Source organism: Triticum urartu, chromosome 5A (assembly GCF_056163025.1).
Source record: "Triticum urartu cultivar PI428250 chromosome 5A, HENAU_Tu73, whole genome shotgun sequence".
Taxonomy (NCBI): domain Eukaryota; kingdom Viridiplantae; phylum Streptophyta; class Magnoliopsida; order Poales; family Poaceae; genus Triticum; species Triticum urartu.
In genome coordinates this window covers 611,407,860-611,428,247 of record NC_141877.1, presented here as the reverse complement: position 1 = coordinate 611,428,247, position 20,388 = coordinate 611,407,860, and the positions used below count along the sequence as shown (strand labels likewise).

The following is a 20,388-nucleotide window of genomic DNA, read 5'->3' as shown; positions in this document are numbered from 1 at the left end:
GAAACAACAGAAGTTTGCGGCGGCGGAAAAAGTGTTTTTGGTGGCTCTTTGTTGGTTTCTTGATTTTAGAGAATTTATAGAGGTGGAATTAGGTCAGTCGGAAGGCATCATGGCATGCCTACCCCTCTGGGCGCGCCCTGTTGCCTTGTTGTCTCCTCGTTTGCCTTCTGATCTCCTCCCAAAACTTCTACGGTCTATCTTATCCAGAAAAAATCATCAAAAAGTTTCATAGAGTTTGGACTTCGTTTGGTACTGATTTTCTGGAAAACCCAAAACAAGCAAACTACAGCAACTAGCACTTGACACTAGGTTAATAAGTTAGTCCCAAAAACGATTATAATTGTATATAATTGCATATAAAACATCCAAGATTGATACTATAAGAGTATGGAACGATCAAAAGTTATAGATACGTTGAAGACGTATCATGCCTCATTTCGTATACTCTTGTCATAAAAGGATTAGACAAATGCTTGTATGTAGAGACTAGAAAACCCCAACCAGACTCAAACTCTTCTATGGTAAGCATATGGTTCACAACCTTGTGGAAAGTGTCACCAAAATATATGTCTTTCTTGTAAACTGCATCTAACATTTATTTTGCTTTCTTCAATATATACATGCCACTTGCACCACCTATGGGTTGTTTCTTTGAAGCATTCCCTAATAGCTAAAGTCATTGCTTGACATTGGTCCGAGAAAGGAAAAAAACATTGGGAATGTCAGTCCAGCAACATCTATACAAGCGTCGATAAAATGTTTTTTATTGTGTTTTACCTGTCAATATTGTTGTTGGTGCTTTACCGCCCATCATGACTACAAATTCAGAGAACGCCCATTTGAAATCTTTCACTATCTCGTTAGTTAGTAGAATCCCAGCAAAGATAACAATTTGGAAGTGCTTGTTGACCCCAATGAACATGCCAAAATGCATTTTATAAATGTTCGTCTCGTACGTCGTGTCAAACGTGACAATGTTAACAAAATAACGGTACATATTATGGCTCCTACCACCGGTCCACATCAATGATTTTAGTCTGTCTTCTTCATCTAACTATGCTGTAAACTATCATGCTTCTAAAGTTTTCTATTGTTTTACGCATGTCATCTCGTAGTGCATCTGATGCTATATTTGAACAAACGGTGTGTATGCTCTTTTTATCTAATGGCACCTTATCCATTTAACCAAAAAGGCTACCTAAAATGCAAGTTACCCTTGAAAGTGTAACATTGTTCTCCCTTAAATGCTTTACAATTTCCTTTACCTGCTTGTCGATGTTTCTATGGGAGGACAACAATTTTTTTCTCCACAACTATCTGCCAGTTCATGGTTGTGCTCTTCGACAAAATCTCTGACGTACCAGGATGAAGAGTTCACACTGTCAGTCATAGCTAGTTGTACCATTGCTTTGCAGCCACATCTGGTTGTAGACATTTTGGCAGTCTTTGTAAATCCCTGCAATAGATATACTGATATTATCATCAATGGAACGAAACAACTCGCTCGAGGTTATAGCGATGGTGGGATCATATTGGGAGAGATCTTACCTCACGCTGGCATTTGTATGGTTGCATGGTTCTCACATGCCTACCATTCGTATAATTGCCGCCCCATTTGATACTGAACCCAGTAACCCAGTAACCCAGTAACCCAGGAATACATGTTGTAGAACTGATATACCTCTTCCAATGATTCAAACTTAACTCCAATCTCCGGTTTAAACATTGTGTATGATCTGTCTTTGCAGAACTTCCTCATCGAATCTTCAATGACGCTAGCTTTCCCCTGCCTGTAATTTGTGTTAAGGAACATGACATTTGAAATATGAGTAACGTCTGGATGCTTCAAAATGTTCGGAAGGCACATGTTAAATAACAATATGTTCGAGTCGCTACCTGTTGCCTCAATTAACCTCTTCTTCCTGTTCGTCGTCCTCACCACAGTTGAAAGATGAGTAACATCGAGATGCTTCAGAATGCTCGGAAGGTTCAGGTACTACATTGTGTACAACACCTAATGGATGTTCAATTGCACCAGCATTACATTCTCTGTAAGACCATCTGACGTTGCATAATCTGGTTCATGTTAGTAAAGTCTTCTCTCCATAAACATACTTACTCATTGCCCTCGTTTGTCACCGTCTGCTTGCAGACTTCAACATCCTCGCTTTCTCCACATTCATCCATATATCCAGTAAACGAGTCATCTTTGGAGTTGGATTTGAATGTACATAAGGAAAAAACGATTTACCCAGTTTAGTCAGCAAATAAATGAGGCCCCACATAACGAAAGCATGTACTCCCTCCGTTTCTAAATATAAATCTTTTTAGAGATTTCAGCAAGTGACTATATACGAAGCAAAATGAGTGAATCTACACTCATGTTTACATACATTCGTATGTTATAGTCCATTTGAAATGTCTAAAAAGACTTATATTTAAAAACGGAGGAAGTACGATGCTAGACATACATCTCTCCTCGATCTTTTTGTGAAGGTGGATATTGCTGGCTTTGCAGCAACTGCGTGAATGTCATAGAGGGATCAAGCAGATTTCTCTCATGAATGTAGCCAGTAGAACAATATGGAAGACCTGCAATTTTACAGTAGAATATATATTTCGCTCCCGATGCATCAATCTGTGAATCATAGAATATTCTAGGAAGGCGTAGTTACCCGGCGAATTAATCCCCATGCCGAATCTTCGGATCCATGTCGCCGCCGCCACGAAGTGTACTGTTCCCCCGCCCAAGCCGCTAGGAACAGAGTATGCTTAGGCTAGTCATAGTGGGAATAACTTAGTTAGTAACATAGCACATTTTCAGAAAATTCTGCTTATGTGACAAGTAATTAATGAGAGGTGATAATATAATATGTTACTGTAACATAGCGCTTTTCAAAACAAGATGAGTCTAGAAGCTAATAAATGAAGTTATCTATGATATTACTATTATGTTATTTTGTATTATGAAGATAATAACTTAGACTAGTGTCATATGCATGACACTAGTCTAAGTTACTCCCCACTATAACCAGCCTTAATGGAGAGCTATGCCTCGCTTCAATGCTATGACCTAGGCAACATCTGCCCCCGCAACCAACACATGATGTGTTGAATTTAATAGTATGCAACATGTACAGATGTATACATGGATTGCGCTTCGGTACACAACCTGTCTATATATGTTGACCGCTGAATACTGCACGAATCTTATCGCTGTATCATGTGACATCCACATACCCCGTAGAAATTCAAACAGCTAGAAAAACCACTCTCATCGTGGTTTCCCTGGAAAAAAATAAATTTCCAAATTGGTAGTACTAAGGCCAACACCACCGCACGATCATATTCTGTCCGGTCCCGTTCGTTTGGGGTAAAACGGACAAAGCAAACGACCCAGCGGCACACCCTATTTTGCTTTTTTGTCCGTTTCGTATCCGTTTCACCTCATCCCTGGATCAAAGTTGGTCTCGTTTTGGGGCCAAAGCGGACAGAACGCGGGCGCAGCAGCCTCGTCCTCGTCAGCTCGTGTCCGGCCGGGCTCATATGTCAACCTCCCTCCCACCTACCCCGCTTTTCTCTCTCTTCTCTCTCTCTCTCGCATCCCGGCGACACAACAGCAGCATGCCGCAGCAGCAGCAGGAGCAGGCGCGGCGACGGGTAGAGGCAGTGGCGGCGCGGGCACGCGCAGGGCAGGCCGGGCGCAGCAAGGGGCGTGTGCGCGTGCGCGGCGACGGCGAGGCGGGCGCACGGGGCGGGGCGGGGCGAGGCGCACGGAGGGCGGTGCGGCAAGGCGCGTGCTCGGGCCGGCGCTGCTGCGGGGCGCGGCGGGCGGCGGCGTGGCCAGGGCACGGGTGCGCGGGGCGAGCGGCGACGAGGCAGAGGCGGGCCGGCGCGGGACGGCGAGGCGAGCGGCGAGCATGCGCGCGCGGGACGGCGAGGCGAGCGACGAGCAGGAGCAGGGGCCTACCGCCGCGAGGCAGGGGCGGGCCGGCACGCGCGCGGCGGCGAGGCGAGCGGCGACGAGCAGGGGCGGGCCGGCGCGGGCGCGCGCGGCGGCGAGGCGAGCGGCGACGAGCAGGGGCGGGCCAACGCGGCGGGTACGCGGAGCGGGCAGGCGCGGCGACGAGCAAGGTGCGAGGGATGCAGCGGACATTATGGGTCACTTTGCCGCGGTGGGCGCCTCGAAGCTAAGCTGGACACGCATATTCGTTTTTATTTTTATTATCATCCCAAATGGACGAAATCTGAACAAAACAAACTTTTGTTTGGGGTTGTGCGATGAAGTTGGCCTAATCTTGCATACGAGGGGAGGTGTCGGCTTGTCACTGGAGCGATGACGGTAGGTGGCAGAGTGGCAGGCGGAGCCGGCATTCTCGGCCAGGAAATTAAGTGAGTGAGGATAGATAGCGCGAGAAAGCGTCACCAAACACACAAGCACAGCGGACGGCCCAGCTTCGCGACCACGATGAGGGCTCTCCCCATGGCCGTCAGCCGCGGCGCCGTCGCCTGCGCCAACCCGGCCGCCGCCGCCGCAGCCGTCCCCCGGAGATCCATGCTCCTCTCCACCGCTGCCGCAGGCGCAGGTAAGCTCACGTTCCTTCCTCCACGCCAACCGAGAACACGAGCATTGCGTCTGCTTGATTCCGTTCATCTGTTGCTTGCTTCCCGGAATAGCGCTGCAGTCCGACCCCATCAGGCTGATGAGCACGCCCAAGCTCAAGCTCCGCGCCTCCGCCGGCGCCGCGCAGGCCGCGGCCACCTCATTCTCCAGCAATGACGAGGCCTTCACCTGGGCCAAGAAGGACAACAGGAGGCTCCTCCACGTCGTCTACCGCGTCGGCGACATCGACAGGACCATCAAGTCAGCCCGCCGCCGTATTAGCTGCACCACCTGTGTCGTTCTTTACCGGAGGATGGATTCTGACAGGTCTTCCTGGCCGATGAATGCAGGTTCTATACAGAGTGCCTGGGCATGAAGCTGCTGAGGAAGCGTGACATACCCGAAGAGAAGTACACCAATGCCTTCCTCGGATACGGCCCCGAGGAAACCAACTTTGCCATCGAGCTCACCTACAGTAATTCTTCCTACATGGCACACAGAACCAGCGCATTCTCACTGTAATTTTTATCATTGCTAATGTGGACCTGGCAACTTATTCATCTGCAGACTACGGGGTTGATTCGTACGATATCGGAGCGGGGTTCGGTCATTTCGGCATTGCAACCGATGATGTAACACACCACTTCATGAGCCTTTACGATTATTTCGTAACAAGTATAGTACGATGCTCTATTGAACAATAATGTTCCTTGAACCTGGTGGTTTGTCACGACAGGTTGCGAAAACAGTTGAACTCATAAGGGCGAAGGGAGGCAAGGTGACTAGGGAGCCTGGCCCTGTCAAGGGTGGCAAGACCGTGATCGCGTTCATCGAAGACCCCGACGGCTACAAGTTCGAGATCCTAGAGAGGCCAGGGACTCCAGAGCCACTATGCCAAGTGATGCTTCGTGTCGGTGATCTCGACCGAGCCATAAGCTTCTACGAGAAGGTAGGTACCTTAGAACTGCTTCTTGTTCATGAAAGTTTTGCGGTTTGTTGTACTCCCTCCGTCCGAAAATACTTGTCCTAGAAATGGTCATCAACTCGCCGTAGTGACGTCTCGTCGCTAAATTGTAGGCTTGTGGTATGAAACTGCTCCGGAAGCGAGACAACCCTGAATACAAGGTGATTGCTTTGCTCAATATATCATCTTGTTTCTTGAAAAGTCCCACGTGTAAACTGGACAAGCTCTTGTGCAGTACACGGTGGCGATGATGGGGTACGGTCCTGAAGACCAGAATGCGGTTCTGGAGTTGACCTACAACTACGGTGTCACTGAATATGACAAGGGGAGTGCCTATGCTCAGGTATAGAAGGACATACTCCATTGCATTTGCAGTTCATAGACCATTTGAACCGCCAATTGTTGTTCCAAATGTTGCTGCATTGCTAAGTTCTCGGTATGCTGGGTTTTTTCCACAGATCGCGATAGGCACCGACGATGTCTACAAGACCGCCGAGGTGGTGAAGCTGTCCGGAGGGAAAGTGGTGCGGGAGGCAGGTCCCTTGCCAGGGCTCGGCACCAAGATCACGGCCATCCTGGACCCCGATGGGTGGAAATCGGTATCACCCTTTCCCCATCATGCTGATCTTCGAACCATTGATTGCTCACCGGTTCGAGACTCAACTGTTTGTCTATTTTTCATGCAGGTGTTTGTTGACAACATTGACTTTGCCAAAGAACTGGAGTAACCATATACAACATGGACTTTGCCAAAGCACTGTAAACATAGACTCTTTAGCTTTTACCATCGTTGTAAACATGAGCGCATAGGCTTTGGGAGAATATTTAATCTCTGGAGAACAACAAATGGAACAGAGGACAACGAGAGCCAACTCCAGTTTTATAGATGCCATTCCCCCTGGAGAAGTTAAATTTTGATGTGAAATTTGAGCAAGTTTGAAATGTGAGCTCAGAAGAATGGGGTTCGATCAGACTGTAAAAAATGAGTATGATTTAAGATCATGAATGATATGCGCGCCTCCATGAGTGTATAGGAACTCCTAAACGGTACTTATATAATTATATTGTGATTTTAATACCAACCATTAAGGAGTCAATGTAGGTATTAGTGGTACATGTACGTATGATTTGACTGGTTTTTTAAATACTATGGCATAGTGATAGCACTATATCCATAAATGAGCCACACAAATTTGGAAATGTTACAAGGAAATCTGAAGTCGTTGGACTACTTTACTATATATCCATGCAGATACATGCGGTCTCACTCAATGTCATAGATATCCAATTGCATTGAAGAAAGGATACTGTGCATGAGAACGTTTCTTGTTTACAATACAAGTTGAGCAACATGGTGCTATTCACTTAGACATTGCCTTATTTAGACAAGATTACTTTCTTAGGGACTAATCCAACTGGCCAATAATAGGGGGAGCATATATCATCTATCAGTTAACCTGAAAATAAGCAATTTATATTCTAGCCTATTTCTTCCTTGCCCTTGAGGTGTGGCTACCAACAAGTTGCCAGAATGCCTTGGGTCTAGTATTACCTCAAATCATGCTCAAATAACCCACATCTACCCATCCATGTGATATATAACAAGAGTCGAAATGATTATCACGACTTTGGAAAACAATTCTTATGCAATGGCAATAATAAGTAATCTAACATGAAAACAACTAATTGTTGCAACAAAGTGTACCATGGTACAACATGCCTTCACTGGTATGTGGGTTGACCACTATTTACTCTACAAAAGTAGTAAATCGGTGCATTCTATCAATATATAAACACAGCTTCGCTGGTTCACCATATTTTCCAAAGTAACACAACCTTGAACCAAATTGTTCAAGCATTCCAAAGTGCATAAGCAGTTATAAGAATATCATTTGGCTGTGTGCATGTTAGTTATGCAGAGGCCGGATGTAATACTTTAATCATTTAAGTAATAAAAAGCGCCCCTTTTCAAAAAAATAAGAATATCAAGAAAAGAAGTTGGGTGCAGCTTGACACCACCAAAGAGGGATATAGCATATGTCTACTTCATCTAGCTATTGTAAAACAGTGGTGCATTTTTAGGGCTTTTGATTTGTCGTCATCGTCCTCACTAAAATCAGTTCTTTTTTTTTTGTTCATCTGATTTACGTACATTATAAATGGGATGGGTGGGAGGAATTCAATAAGCATAGAGGTTTATGAAGAATTACGTACATGAACATAGAGAACAGAGCAAACATTTGATTTACCGAACAAATAAGTAAAAGGAAAATTATTATATTAAATATATTGTACGCCATATATAGCTCTGTAGCAGAGACCTGACACGACTCATATATTTACATGTTGCTTGCATTTATTCATGTGTTGTGATGAATTCTTTCCTAAAAAAGACTTCTTAGGGCAACTCCAGTAGAGTCGCCATATCTGACCGATTGACGTAATAACTGCCGGTATGTCCATTTTGGCCAAAAAGGCCACTCTAGCAAAGTCGTCATCTGGCTCCGGATCGCCAAAATTTTTGGAGGACGGTCCATATTGATCCATATTTGGAGGTTGTGGGCGTTGGTTTGAAGCGCGCTCCATCCGCCAACCGCTCGCCCGGAAAGGAAGTTTCACCTCCCTCCTCAACCTCCCGTGCGTCCCACTCCCTCTCCTTCCCCTTCCCTCTACCTCCTGACCACTGCAATCGGCACCCTGCATCGAAATCGCTACCCGACGGCCCGTAATCAACACCCCGTCGTGGAATCGGTACGCCGTTGTCGGAATCGATGTGTCGCCAATGACACTAGCTCTAGGACGCGGCTGAGTGTGGGTCATCTGCCGCGATTTTGTTGCTGATTTTCTCAGCCTCGGTGGGTACCTCGGTTGACTCGGGGAGAAAGGTGTTAACATAAATATCTCCAAAGAACATAAATATCTCTCAAGAACATAAAAAATGTCTGACGCCATGCTTGTTGTGATGTAACTCCTAAATGTCGACCCAGAGATCCCCGAACGCCGTCCTTGCCAAGTGCTTCCAGGTGGACGGCGAGATCATTAAGATCCTCAAGTCCACTTCTAGTATTATTTGACGACTGCATACATATATAATGCATGAGTTTCACAATCGAAGCCGATGACTGTTGTTAGCTAGATTGATTTATTATTATACATTGTAGACCAGTAAATAGAGATACCAAAAGTTTTCACGATTTTAGGTATATTTTGATTGGATATTATATGGGTCGATAAGATTAAGTTAACATTCAACTTTAAGCAACTATATTTGTGCTCGATTGACACCGAGAAAAACACAGAGACTTCCGGTTATTCACTCGTTTTCCTTTCTCGCTCGCGAAGTGGCGACTAGGACGAAGCAATCGTCCCCTCCAGGCGCTGTCGATGAGCCCGTGGATTCGCCTCATCTTTGCCCGTCACTGGTTCTGACGACGATAGTGGTCGTTCGGTTGTGGAAGGACCTCGATATAAATTTTATTGTGTATGGGATGCTTTATACTTCTGGTCCCTTTTGCAAAAGAAAGTTGATAAAGTTTTTATAACAAATGTTGAATCAAAAATCATGTAAAGTTTGGTAAATTATAAGTGAAGGGGACGGGTGGTGGGGGCCAATACCTCAAGAAAAGGAGGGGCGAATCGGGAGAAACCAGGACCACATTATTTATCGAGCTAAAATAGGTCTGGACCGCCAGCAGTCGACAAAACCACATCAACAAAGCGTAGCCACGAGGAAACAAGGCCCATGAAGGCGGAAATCGATACCTCAAAAAATGGGAAGGGGCAAATCGGAGAAACCAGCACAACATGATTGCATTATTTGTCTTCTCTTTTTTAGCATGACTGCATTATTTATCTAGCTTAATAAGCCTGGAGCGCCGCCAGACGACACGAGCACGTCGAGAGGAATAACCATTTCAGACAACGAGGCGCCTAAGGTGATTTCGTAAAATTTCAAGATGATATGCCGGCTCAGTCTTTTAAAGATGCTCATAGGGATAGGGTGTGTGCGCGCGCGCGTTCATAGAGGTGAGTGTATGCACGTATATATGAGCGCTTGCGTATGTACTGTGTCAAAAAAATGGCCATATATACAGTAAGGAAAAATGGGTAAAAGGGAAACGAAAAAATCAGGCCAAACTAGTACAACACGGCTTATCGAGTTCTTTTAAGGGGACTTATCGAGGTATAATATAATAATAGGCCTGGAGGACCCATGGAGGAGGATGCACCAAGAATCAATCCCGGTCCAGCTTAACAGCCCTGTAATCTAAAAGGCCCAATAGTCCAAATTGCATACAATCTCCTCCCTCGTATTTGTCTCAAAAAAAAAAATCTCCTCCCTCGTATATATACCCAAACATAAGTTGCTGTAACCCAATCGGAAGCCGACAGATCGCTGCTCCGGAACGCCTCGTGCCGCCTCCTTCTTCGTCTGGCACGGCAGCTCGCCACACAGAGACCCGCCCTAATCGTCCGATCTGTTTCAATTCAAGGTCGCCATGGCTGCCGCCCCCTTCCCCAACTGGCTGATGCTGGAGCGCTTCGTCTTCCGCAGGGACGACAAGGGCTCTTTCCCGGACGACACCAAGGCGCCCATCCGGGCGTCCGGCACCACCTCCTGGAACGCTCGCTTCCAGTTCCACATCGCCTTGTGCCTCGCCGAGCCCCCGCTCCCCTCCCGCCTCTACGCCCGGCTGCCGCGTTTTCCGGATCCCAGGAAGCAGGTCCCCTTGGCCATCCTGGCGACGCACCGCCATCTCCTCCTGCTTCGCGTCGGTACCAATATCCCTGGACGAGGGCTGGTGCAGGACTTCCTCATCTACAGCGCCTACGACCCTTCCTCGTTCAAAGCTCTGCCCCCTTGTACCGAGCCGTACACGGATTATACCCGCACCGGTGACAGCCTACCTCGTGGTCCTCCCCTAGAGAAGGGGAAGACGCGCCTGCTGACGGTCAAATCCATGGGCCTCTTGTGCCGAGGTGAAGGCGGGCAAGAGTTTGCGGTGGCAGAGCTCTGCGTTTTCAAGTCCGTCCACTTGAAGATCTATGCTGACATCTGTTTGTTACGCTCCTCCACTTCAGCTGGCCCCGTACTGGGCGGCGAATGAAACTCTATGCGTCTACCAATCATTGGCATCGACAATGTCAATGATCCTTGGCAGCTCTGTTGCTGGGACACGGACACCATCGTCCCCTTCAACCGCTCGATTTGCTGGATCGACTACCACCGAGGCATGCTCATCTACGACGTCTTCGCAGAGCACATCCCTACCGTCACCTTCCTCGCGTTCCCTCTTGATGAGTTCCCTTCTGCTCACACTCACCGTGAAATCAAGCCATTCAGCTGGTTATACCGGGGTGTGTCCGCCATCGATGATGGACGTGTGCTCAAGTTTGTGAATGTCACCCGCCATGATGGCATTGGTCACGGGGAGCTCAAATGTGGTTCAGGCTTCACCATCACCTGCCACACTCTCGCCTTAGGTAGCATGGTGTGGGAATTAAACTACACGATCACTTCAGCTGAGCTCTGGTCTTCCAATCCGCACCTTCCACACACCATCCTTATGTTTCCTCAAGTAAACGTCCACAGGCCATATGTAGTGCATTTTCTCATCAGCGAATTCGAATACGTCATTCGGAAGATGTGGTTGGTCAGCATTGACATGAGCACCAGGACAGTGGAGTCGATTTCCCAATACATCAATGGGAAGGAGGGCCTTAAAACCGATGATGCTGACTTCACCAGAAGAAGATCTAGCGCTCCCGCGTCCTTCCTCCCCTGTGAATTCATGGATGATTCTATAGAAAAAAGGTGTGCAAAAAATGCTTAGGGAGGTTTCCAAGAGGCTATCTCGGGTAGCAAATGAAGTCTACAAAAGAACATATGGATGGAATCCTTCTGCTCTAAGACTGGGTTTTGTATCTGCCTGAAATTGGGCGATTCTGTAGTATGTTTGGACTATTGTTTTGGCTGATGTGCAAATTGTAAAAGATGTTTAAAAGTCTGTTCTCTCTCCGGTAGTGGGTGATTTGGCATCCTATAGATATGGTTATATGTCTAGGATGTAGGTTGCTTATCAGTTGATGAGGTGATGCATCAGGTCTGATGGAAAAAATGGTGTGATGGTTGTATCTAGACTTCTATTTTCTTAATGAAAATGGGGGCCATGTGGCCCTTTTATCGAAAAAGAAGAAGAAAAAAAACATCTATACCACTTAGTACTTGATAGTTTTTTTTGTTTTGCCGTTAATCATTTTAGTCCTGTTGGTATTTCAATTACTTGGAGAGCAGCCTCTTTCTCCAACCAGAAAGTAATGTATTGTATTGTATTGTATTTATGTGCTACAGAAAGAGCGAGGATATGGAATGACTCATGGTCTACAGATCAAGTTCAACTACAATTAATAATGGTAAGGATGAAGCTTTGGGAGAGATCATTATTTCTGAAATTGACCAGTATAGGATTACCTTGGTAGCAATATTATCTTCTTACTCTCGTGTATGCACCATGGTAACAATATTATGCTTTGCATTTTAGGAAAAATACTAAGTGACAAAATATGTCATTACCATGAGGATACAGAGAACTACTCCTAGATAGAACTGGAAACAACACAAATCAATCGCAACTAGCGTTATTTTGTACTGGTCAGTTTGCAAAAAAAGGATGTTTCTTTGTTAATAAACAGAAAGATAATGCCAACAATGAGACTGTTTCAAGACCCCAGTAGCAATATTTAAAGTAACTGACATGTTTTCCTAATCACTACCAGTTAGTGTTTACTAGTTTTTTGCCACTCATCATTTTAATCTTTGTTGGTATTTCAATTACGTGGAGAGCAGCCTTTTTCTCCAACAAGACCCGTAATGTAGTGTATTTTATTTATGTATTGCAGGAAGAGAGCAAGGATATGGAATGACTCACGTCTGCCAACTTCATCATACTGGAGCTTTACGGTCTACAGTTCAAGTTCAACTACAATAATTGCAAGGATTAAGCTTTTGGAGAGACTACTCATACGCAGCTTATGTAGTTCACCTTTATTTTGATGTCTGTGAGGATCTAATAATATATTAATGTACATCGTCCGTCCTCAAAATTTGTGCCATTTCTTTTGTTCTTTGCCTTTCGTAAGTCTTGGCTGCTTGCAAAAGACTATTAAAAGTTAGCTGAAGTATGTGATCCTTATGGGATTACCATGGTAACAGTACGATCTCTTGTATACACGTGGTCACCTTTAGCTCTTGCTGATTCATTGCTATATTACTGAATGGTGCAAAATAGGCAGAATGGAATACCTGAATTTGGTGTCGCCCTCTTCATCACTTCCTTGCATATGTGCATCTTTTTGGCCACGTAATAGTATTGCACGATCTGTGCTAACATATTTTGTATATTTTGTTTATAGTTTCATAATGGATATACTTGGTTTAGTTTCATTGTGGATCAGAATGAAGTAAAAAAAAGGTAAACATGCTATTTACTTGAGTACAACAGCACCAAGGGTTTCGACGGTGTTATGAAAACATTGTGCCAAATATACAGCCAAGATCGAAGATTTTCTCACTCACACACTGTAGCGATTACTCTTTACAACCAAAGTAGTGTTTGTGTAATCATAGTATTCATCTGAACTGTTGAACATGTGTACATATACGTAGGTCTGGGTTTTGTATGCCGCACCTGTAGTGTCTCTCTCCCCCTGTATTTATTTGTATCTTGGGAGACAAGACACCGGTCGCACCCCTTGTACCTATATATATGTGCCTAGTGCACGATAAATGATTATCGATGCACCAAAATCTTCTTCTAGATGGTATCTATCGCAAGTCGATCCTCTCTCGCTTCCGCTTAACCCTAGCCGCCGCCGCCATGATCTGCCGGCGCCGCCATCTCCCTGTGCAGCGCCTCCTCCCACGCCGTGCGCTCCCGCATCCCAATCCCGTCGCTGCCCAACCCGCTGAGCGCTTCGCGCTGCTGCCCCGCCACGCATGCATCGCCCGCGCTTAGTTCCTCGCTAGCCGCCACGTTCCAATCGTCGCTCGTCCCGCATACGCTAGCCCTGCCTCGTTCCAATCGCCGTTGGTCCCGCCTCGTTCTAATCGCTGCTAGTCCCGCCAGCCACGCGCTCCTGCATCCCGCATGCTGCTGCGTCCCGTAGTCCGTCAGTCACCCGCGCCGCATCGCCTCGCTGCATCGCGTCGCTCGCGTTTCCGCGCCGCAGATCGTTTGTATCGCCGCGCCGCACCACCGCCGAGCCGCCATGTCTTCCTCCGCCTCCTCCTACTCCAACCCCTTCGCCGGACCAGACCCCGCTGACATCCGTGACATCAATATCCACGACCGTGTCCCCGTCGTCCTCGATGCCACTGACGCCACGTACTTCGCGTGGAAGACGTACTTCTCGCTGCTCTTCCGCGAGAATAACCTCGTGGATCATGTTGATGGCTCTGTCGACTCCCGCGCCATGGTGGGCGACTCCGAGTGGACCGCGATCGACGCCACACTCATCCGGTGGTTCTTCACCACCATCTCGAAGGACCTGTTCCACACGGTCGTGAGCGATGGTGATGATGCCCGCGCCGTGTGGGTCAAGCTCAACAGCCTCTTCACCGACAACAAGCTTCAGCGCCGCGTGTTTTTGCAGCAGGAATTTTTTGACTGTTATCAGGATGATCAGTCTATCGATGACTACTGCCGCCGCCTGAAGACGTTGGCGGATGAGCTCCGTGACATTGGCGCCAAAGTTGATGACGACCTCCTCCTCAGCATGCTCACTGCCGGCCTCAACGAGGACTTCGGTAACGCCGCCTCCAACCTCTCCCTCATGTCGGAGCCCTCCTTCCCCATGTTCGTGGCATACTTGCGGTTGGAGGAGCGCCGGATGAAGGGGGTCAAGAAGCGCGTGCAGCACCACGCCCTCGCCGCCGGCACCTCGCGTGGTGCCCCTCCACCGGCCGCCCCGCCCGCGCCTGCGCCTCGTCACCAGCCGGCACCCCCCGCGCCTCCGGGGTTTTACCCCCTCCCGCCCGCGCCCCTCGCCCCACCCGCTGCCCCCCAACAGCCGCCGCAGGATGGCGGGCGCCGCGGCAACCGTCGCGGGGGCGGTCGCAAACAGGCGCAAGAGGGGGCCCTCGTCAGCAGCAGCATCAGGCCACCCCGCCCTGGACTTACGGCACCAACCCGTGGACGGGCGTCGTACACGCGTACTCGATCCCGGTTCCTCGGGCTCCCGCTCCGAGCATCCTTAGGCCTCGGCCGGCGAGCCACCATGCGCTCTTCACCATGCAGAACGCCATCCCCTACAGCGGCTACGGCGCCGTGCCCCCCTACAGAGGCTACGGCGCCGCGCCCGCCTACGGTGTCGCTCCCGCGCCGGCCTACGGAGGCTTTCTCCCTCCCCAGGTGCCGCCGCCATGGGACCCGGCCCTTCTCGCTGCTCTGCACTCCGCCCCGTCGCCGAGCTCCTACGGTGGCGGCGGTGACTGGTACATGGACTCGGGCGCCACCGCTCACATGACTGCTCATCCCGGTAACCTCACATCCGGCACTCCTGTTCATACTCCCACTCGCATCACCCTTGGTAACGGTTCATCCATTCCCATTACACATGTCGGTCATATGTCTTTTCCTTCTACTTCTACTCCCGTTAACATGTCTAATGTTCTTGTGTCTCCTAACTTAGTTACAAATCTTGTTTCTGTTCGTCGCCTTGCTCGTGAGAACCCTATCACTGTTGAATTTTACGATATCGGTTTTTCTGTGAAGGACGCCCGTACACGGATGGTAATCCACCGATGTGACAGCCCGGACGAGCTTTACCCGGTGCATCCCTCCGGCGCAACCGCCTCCCGTCGTCCCGCCGCCTTCGCCGCTAGTGTCGATCTTTGGCATGCCCGTCTCGGCCATCCCAACTCCACCGTTATGCGTCAGATTCTTCAGAGTTTTTCTTTCTCCTGTAATAAGGTTGACGACCACTCTTGTGAGGCTTGCCGTCTTGGCAAGCATGTTCGTCTTCCCTTTAGTGAGTCTACAAACATTTCCACTTTTCCGTTTCAGTTATTGCATAGTGATGTTTGGACGTCCCCGGTTGCGAGCAACACGGGTTACTTATACTATTTGGTGATACTGGATGATTTCTCTCATTATGTGTGGACTTTTCCTCTCCGTCGCAAGTCCGATGCTCTTGCCACACTCACAACTTTTTATTCGTATGTCACCACACAGTTCGGTCGTCCTATTCTCGCCTTGCAAACAGACAATGGCAAGGAGTTTGACAACGTCGCCGTCTGCAATCTTCTTGCGTCCCACGGCACCATTTTTCGCCTCACTTGTCCCTACACGTCACAGCAGAATGGTCGCGCCGAGCGCGTCCTTCGCACTCTTAATGACTGTGTCCGCACGTTGCTCTTCCACTCCTACGTGCCTCCTCGGTTCTGGCCGGACGCGCTCGCAACCGCCAGCCTCCTTATTAACATCCGTCCGTGTCGTTCACGCTGGAACTACACTCCTCACCAGCTCCTCTTCGGTGCAGTTCCATCTTATGATGGCCTTCGCATCTTCGGGTGTCTCTGTTATCCTAGCATCGTGTCCACTACTCCTCACAAACTCGCTCACCAGTCACTTCCGTGCATCTTCCTTGTTTATCCTCCCAACACCAAAGGTTACCGGTGCTATGATCCAGTGTCCCACCGCGTTTTCACTTCGCGTCATGTGTACTTTGATGAGTTGGTGTTCCCGTTTCAGCAGGTACCGTCACCCTCGGCGTCTCCCGTGGCGCGGTTCGCCCCTGCCTCCTCCTCTGGCGAACCGCCCAGCCGCGCACCGGGCTCGGCCCTGCCCGCGCTTCCCACGCCGGCGGCCCCTGTCGCCACGGCCCCCATCGCCGCGGCCCCCTCGGTGGCCCCTCGGCCGCTCCCGTCATCGCAGTTGCACCCCTCACCGGTGTAGTCACACGGGCTCGGACTAGGACACTTTGTCCTAGCACGAGCTATACATCTAACGAGTACGCGTGTGCTGCGTCTACCTCGGCACCGTCTCCGCTCCCCGCCTCCGCTCGCGCAGTCCTTCGGGATCCGAACTGGCTAGCTGCGATGCGTGAGGAGTTTGATGCCCTGCAGCGCAACCGTACGTGGCAGCTTGTCCCGCGGCCTCCCCGTGCCAATGTCATCACTGGCAAGTGGGTCTTCCACCACAAGACTCGCCCCGACGGTTCTCTGAGCGCTACAAGGCGCGCTGGGTGGTGCGCGGCTTTCACCAGTGTGCCGGCGTGGACTTCACCGACACCTTCGCCCCTGTTGTCAAACCGGGCAAGATTCGCGCTGTCCTCCAGCTTGCTGTTTCTCGCGCCTGGCCAGTCCACCAGCTCGATGTGTCTAATGCTTTCTTGCATGTCCATCTCGATGAGCAGGTGTTCTGTCATCAGCCTACAGGTTTCGTCGACACCCACTATCTGGACCACGTGTGCTTGCTTTCCCGTTCTCTCTACGGGTTGAAGCAAGCGCCTCGGGCCTGGTACCAACGGATCACGGCCTTCCTTCAGCAGCAGGGGTTCCGGTCCACACGGTCCGAAGCCTCCCTGTTTGTTTATCACCAGGGTCCCGCTACCGCGTACCTCCTCCTGTACGTCGACGACATCATCCTGACTGCCTCCTCGCCAGCGCTCCTTCAGCAGATCACAGCTCGCCTCGGCACCGAGTTCGCCCTCAAGGACTTGGGGGCTCTCCACTACTTCCTCGGAATCGAGGTTGTGCGTCGGGCCACTGGCTTCTTCCTGCACCAGCAGAAGTACGCCTACGAGCTTCTGGAGCGAGCGGGCATGCTTAACTACAAGCCTGCTCCTACGCCTGTCGACACGAAGGCTAAGGTGTCCGCCATCGAGGGCTCTCCGGCGTCCGACGCTCCCTTCTACCGCTCCATAGATGGTGCGCTTCAGTACCTCACACTGACGCGTCCGGACATTCGGTACGATTGTAACACCCCGGATATGATTTACCCAATATGTACTCCAACTCTTGACGTTTCCGGCGTTAAGTTATTTTATTTTCTCGGGTTCGGGTTTTTGTCTTCGTGTGTTGTTGTCGTTGTCATGCATCTCATATCATGTCATCATGTGCATTGCATTTGCATACGTGTTCATCTCATGCATTCGAGCATTTTCCCCGTTGTCCGTTTTGCATTCCGGCGCTTCGTTCTCCTCCGATGGTCATTTCTACCTTTCTTTCGTGTGTGGGGATTAAACATTTCCGGATTGGACCGCCTGTCAAGTTCCGTATCATTTGGACTTCGTTTGATACTCCAACGGTTAACCGAGGGACCGAAAAGGCCTCATGTCTGTTGCAGCCCATCACCCCTCCAAGTTGGCCCAAAACCCACCAAAACCCTCTCCATCATCTAGAGCGTTCGATCACGATCGCGTGGCCGAAAACCACACCCCATTTGGAGCTTCCTAGCCTCTTCTACCCCTATATATAGTTCATCTCCCGAAAATTCCGGATCCAAGACCACCCTAACCTAGCTCCCCACCTCTTCAGCGCGCCGGATGTTGTCCGCCGGCGCCGGACGAAATCGCCCCGCCAACCAGCAGCTGCCACATCAGCTCCCGCGGCGCCCCACTTTGCCGGATCCGCCAGGGCCCGCGGGGCCCATCACCGGCCCCCACCCCCGGCCCATCGACCGCCCGATCCCCCGGCGCCGCTCCTCCCGCGCGCGCCCGCGCAAGCCCGGCCAGCCGCCTCCGCGCGTCTTGCCTCACCTCCCCGCCGACCGTCGCGGCACGCCGCCGCTGCCCGCCGGCGCTCGCCCGCGCGCGCCCACTGGCGCGTCTCTCTGCGGCGCCCCACGCCAGATCCGGCAAGATCCGGCCCGGACCCCACCTTCTCCGGCCACCTCGACCAACTCCGGCGAGAAGACGCAACTCCAGAGAACTTCCCGGCCAACCTCGGTTCGCGTGTCGGCCAGATCCAGCTACAGTAAACCCTAGGTCGATTTTTGCCTAAGTCCTTTTTTGGCATATTTTTTTAGCTATCTTCGTCATGCTATATCTTTGCATCCGTAGATCCGTTTTGGGCATATAGCATATCAAAATGTTCGTCTCAGAGAGTACATCATTTCATCTCATTGCATCATTTTCATTTCAGTTCATCTTGATGCCCTAAATGCTGTTAGAAGAATGCTATTTGAGATATTTGTCAGATCTGCTGCTCTAATTAGATATTTGTCATTTTTGCCATGATTATTGTGTGCATGGTATGCCCAGGTGCTCTACACGTGTTTTGTTATATGTTTTGCCATCTATCCAGAGGTGCAACCCATGTATTTTTGTGATGTGTGTGGTGACTAGCACAAGCTTGCAAAGTGGTGCATTCGTTAATGCTGATTTCAGGGACTTAGCATTTCCACTGAGTCCATGATCTGTTTATCTCATATTGCCATATGTTCATGTTGTTTCCTAGTGATCCGTGCCTCTTTTGAGGATGATCAGTAAGGATGTTTTGTTAATCTTGTGGTGCTCTATCCATCCATGTCTTTGTTTGCAATTATGGAGCACCCTAGCTTGAGTCAATCGAGCTCTACTTTTGCCATTTCACGAATCTGGGCAGATCGTCTACTTGGTAGTGATTTTGCCGATGATGTTGTAGTTGATCCGTGCATGCTATGCTATTGTTCTTGCCATGTATAGCTTGTATTTTGTGTATTCTTGATGGGTGCATGCTTAGATTGTCATGACTTGCTCTGTAGTGAGTGCATCGAGCTCGTAAACATGCCTACTTGATATCTGTTTCAGCATGCTCCAGTTTTCACTAAGTCTGAGAACTGATTATGTTTTTGCCATGTTCACATGCTTGCAAATGTATTTTCTGATCCCTTTTGGCTCAAGGTCACTAAGGGACTTTTGTTAAGCTCTTTGAGTAGCTCCATGCCATGCTTTACTTTGCCATGTTCAGGTCCTGTAGCATATAGTTTTCATGCTCCGAAGAGTGCTATCTGATCTGAAATTCCAGACAAGTGTTAATTTCACTAAGTCTGAAATCTGTTTGTCAAATGCATTTTTTGCCATGCTTGTTTGAACCTGTTAATGGATGAATTGGCCGTAGCTCAGTGCTAGAGTTTTGTTAAGCATCATGAATGGATTCTTGCCATGTATTTTGTGCCATGTTTGAGTGCCTTAGCATGTTCATCTTGTTGCATTTAGATGGCTACTTGCTGTAAATCGCAGAATGTGGTCATATTTGAATTGCTTGCCATTTCCAAACCATAACTCTGATTCCGGCGTTCTTTATATCGTTTTCAAGCGATTTCATATCATCTTTCCAGTGGCACACTTGGTTTTCCAAGTTGAGGCCAGGTTCATGCATTCCCTGTCAAATCTTGCATATGCATCCCATATTGCATCCCGCATAGCATACCATGTTTGCATCATGTTGCTTGAGTTTGCACGTGGTTGATTGTGCTCCGTTTGCTTGTTCGTCTTGTTTGGGTAGAGCCGGGAGACGAGTTCGCTAACGAGGAGCCCGTTGAGTTTGCTTTCGAGGATCCAGTCAACTTTGACAACTTTGCAGGCAAGATGATCATACCCTCGAAATCACTACTATCTTTGCTTTGCTAGATGCTCGCTCTTTTGCTATGCCTATGCTACGATGCCTACCACTTTCTTATCATGCCTCCCAAATTTCCATGTCAAACCTCTAACCCACCATGTCCTAGTAAACCGTTGATTGGCTATGTTACCGCTTTGCTCAGCCCCTCTTATAGCGTTGCTAGTTGCAGGTGAAGATTGGAGACCGTTCCTTGTTGAAACATTATTTACTTGTTGG

General features: G+C 49.0%; 2 protein-coding genes and 1 pseudogene across 2 annotated transcripts; 2 read left to right on the top strand and 1 right to left on the bottom strand.

Annotated features, from left to right (window-relative positions):
- Positions 1–4,156, bottom strand: part of LOC147973346 (putative protein FAR1-RELATED SEQUENCE 10) — a 30,337-nt pseudogene extending 26,181 nt beyond the window's left edge.
- Positions 4,157–4,342: 186 nt separating this feature from the next.
- On the top strand, positions 4,343–6,598 carry LOC125531212 (lactoylglutathione lyase GLX1). The gene is made up of 9 exons (XM_048695619.2): positions 4,343–4,586; positions 4,678–4,864; positions 4,954–5,078; positions 5,171–5,235; positions 5,340–5,552; positions 5,681–5,728; positions 5,803–5,910; positions 6,026–6,166; positions 6,254–6,598. Exons 1-9 carry the CDS (start codon positions 4,469–4,471, stop codon positions 6,293–6,295), a joined length of 1,047 nt encoding a protein of 348 aa, XP_048551576.2. The 5' UTR covers positions 4,343–4,468; the 3' UTR covers positions 6,296–6,598.
- A 7,237-nt stretch (positions 6,599–13,835) lies between these two features.
- Positions 13,836–16,522, top strand: LOC147973345 (uncharacterized). Its single transcript, XM_087524650.1, has 4 exons — positions 13,836–14,747; positions 14,864–15,104; positions 15,258–15,358; positions 15,800–16,522. Exons 1-4 carry the CDS (start codon positions 13,836–13,838, stop codon positions 16,520–16,522), a joined length of 1,977 nt encoding a protein of 658 aa, XP_087380776.1.
- Positions 16,523–20,388: the final 3,866 nt, after the last annotated feature.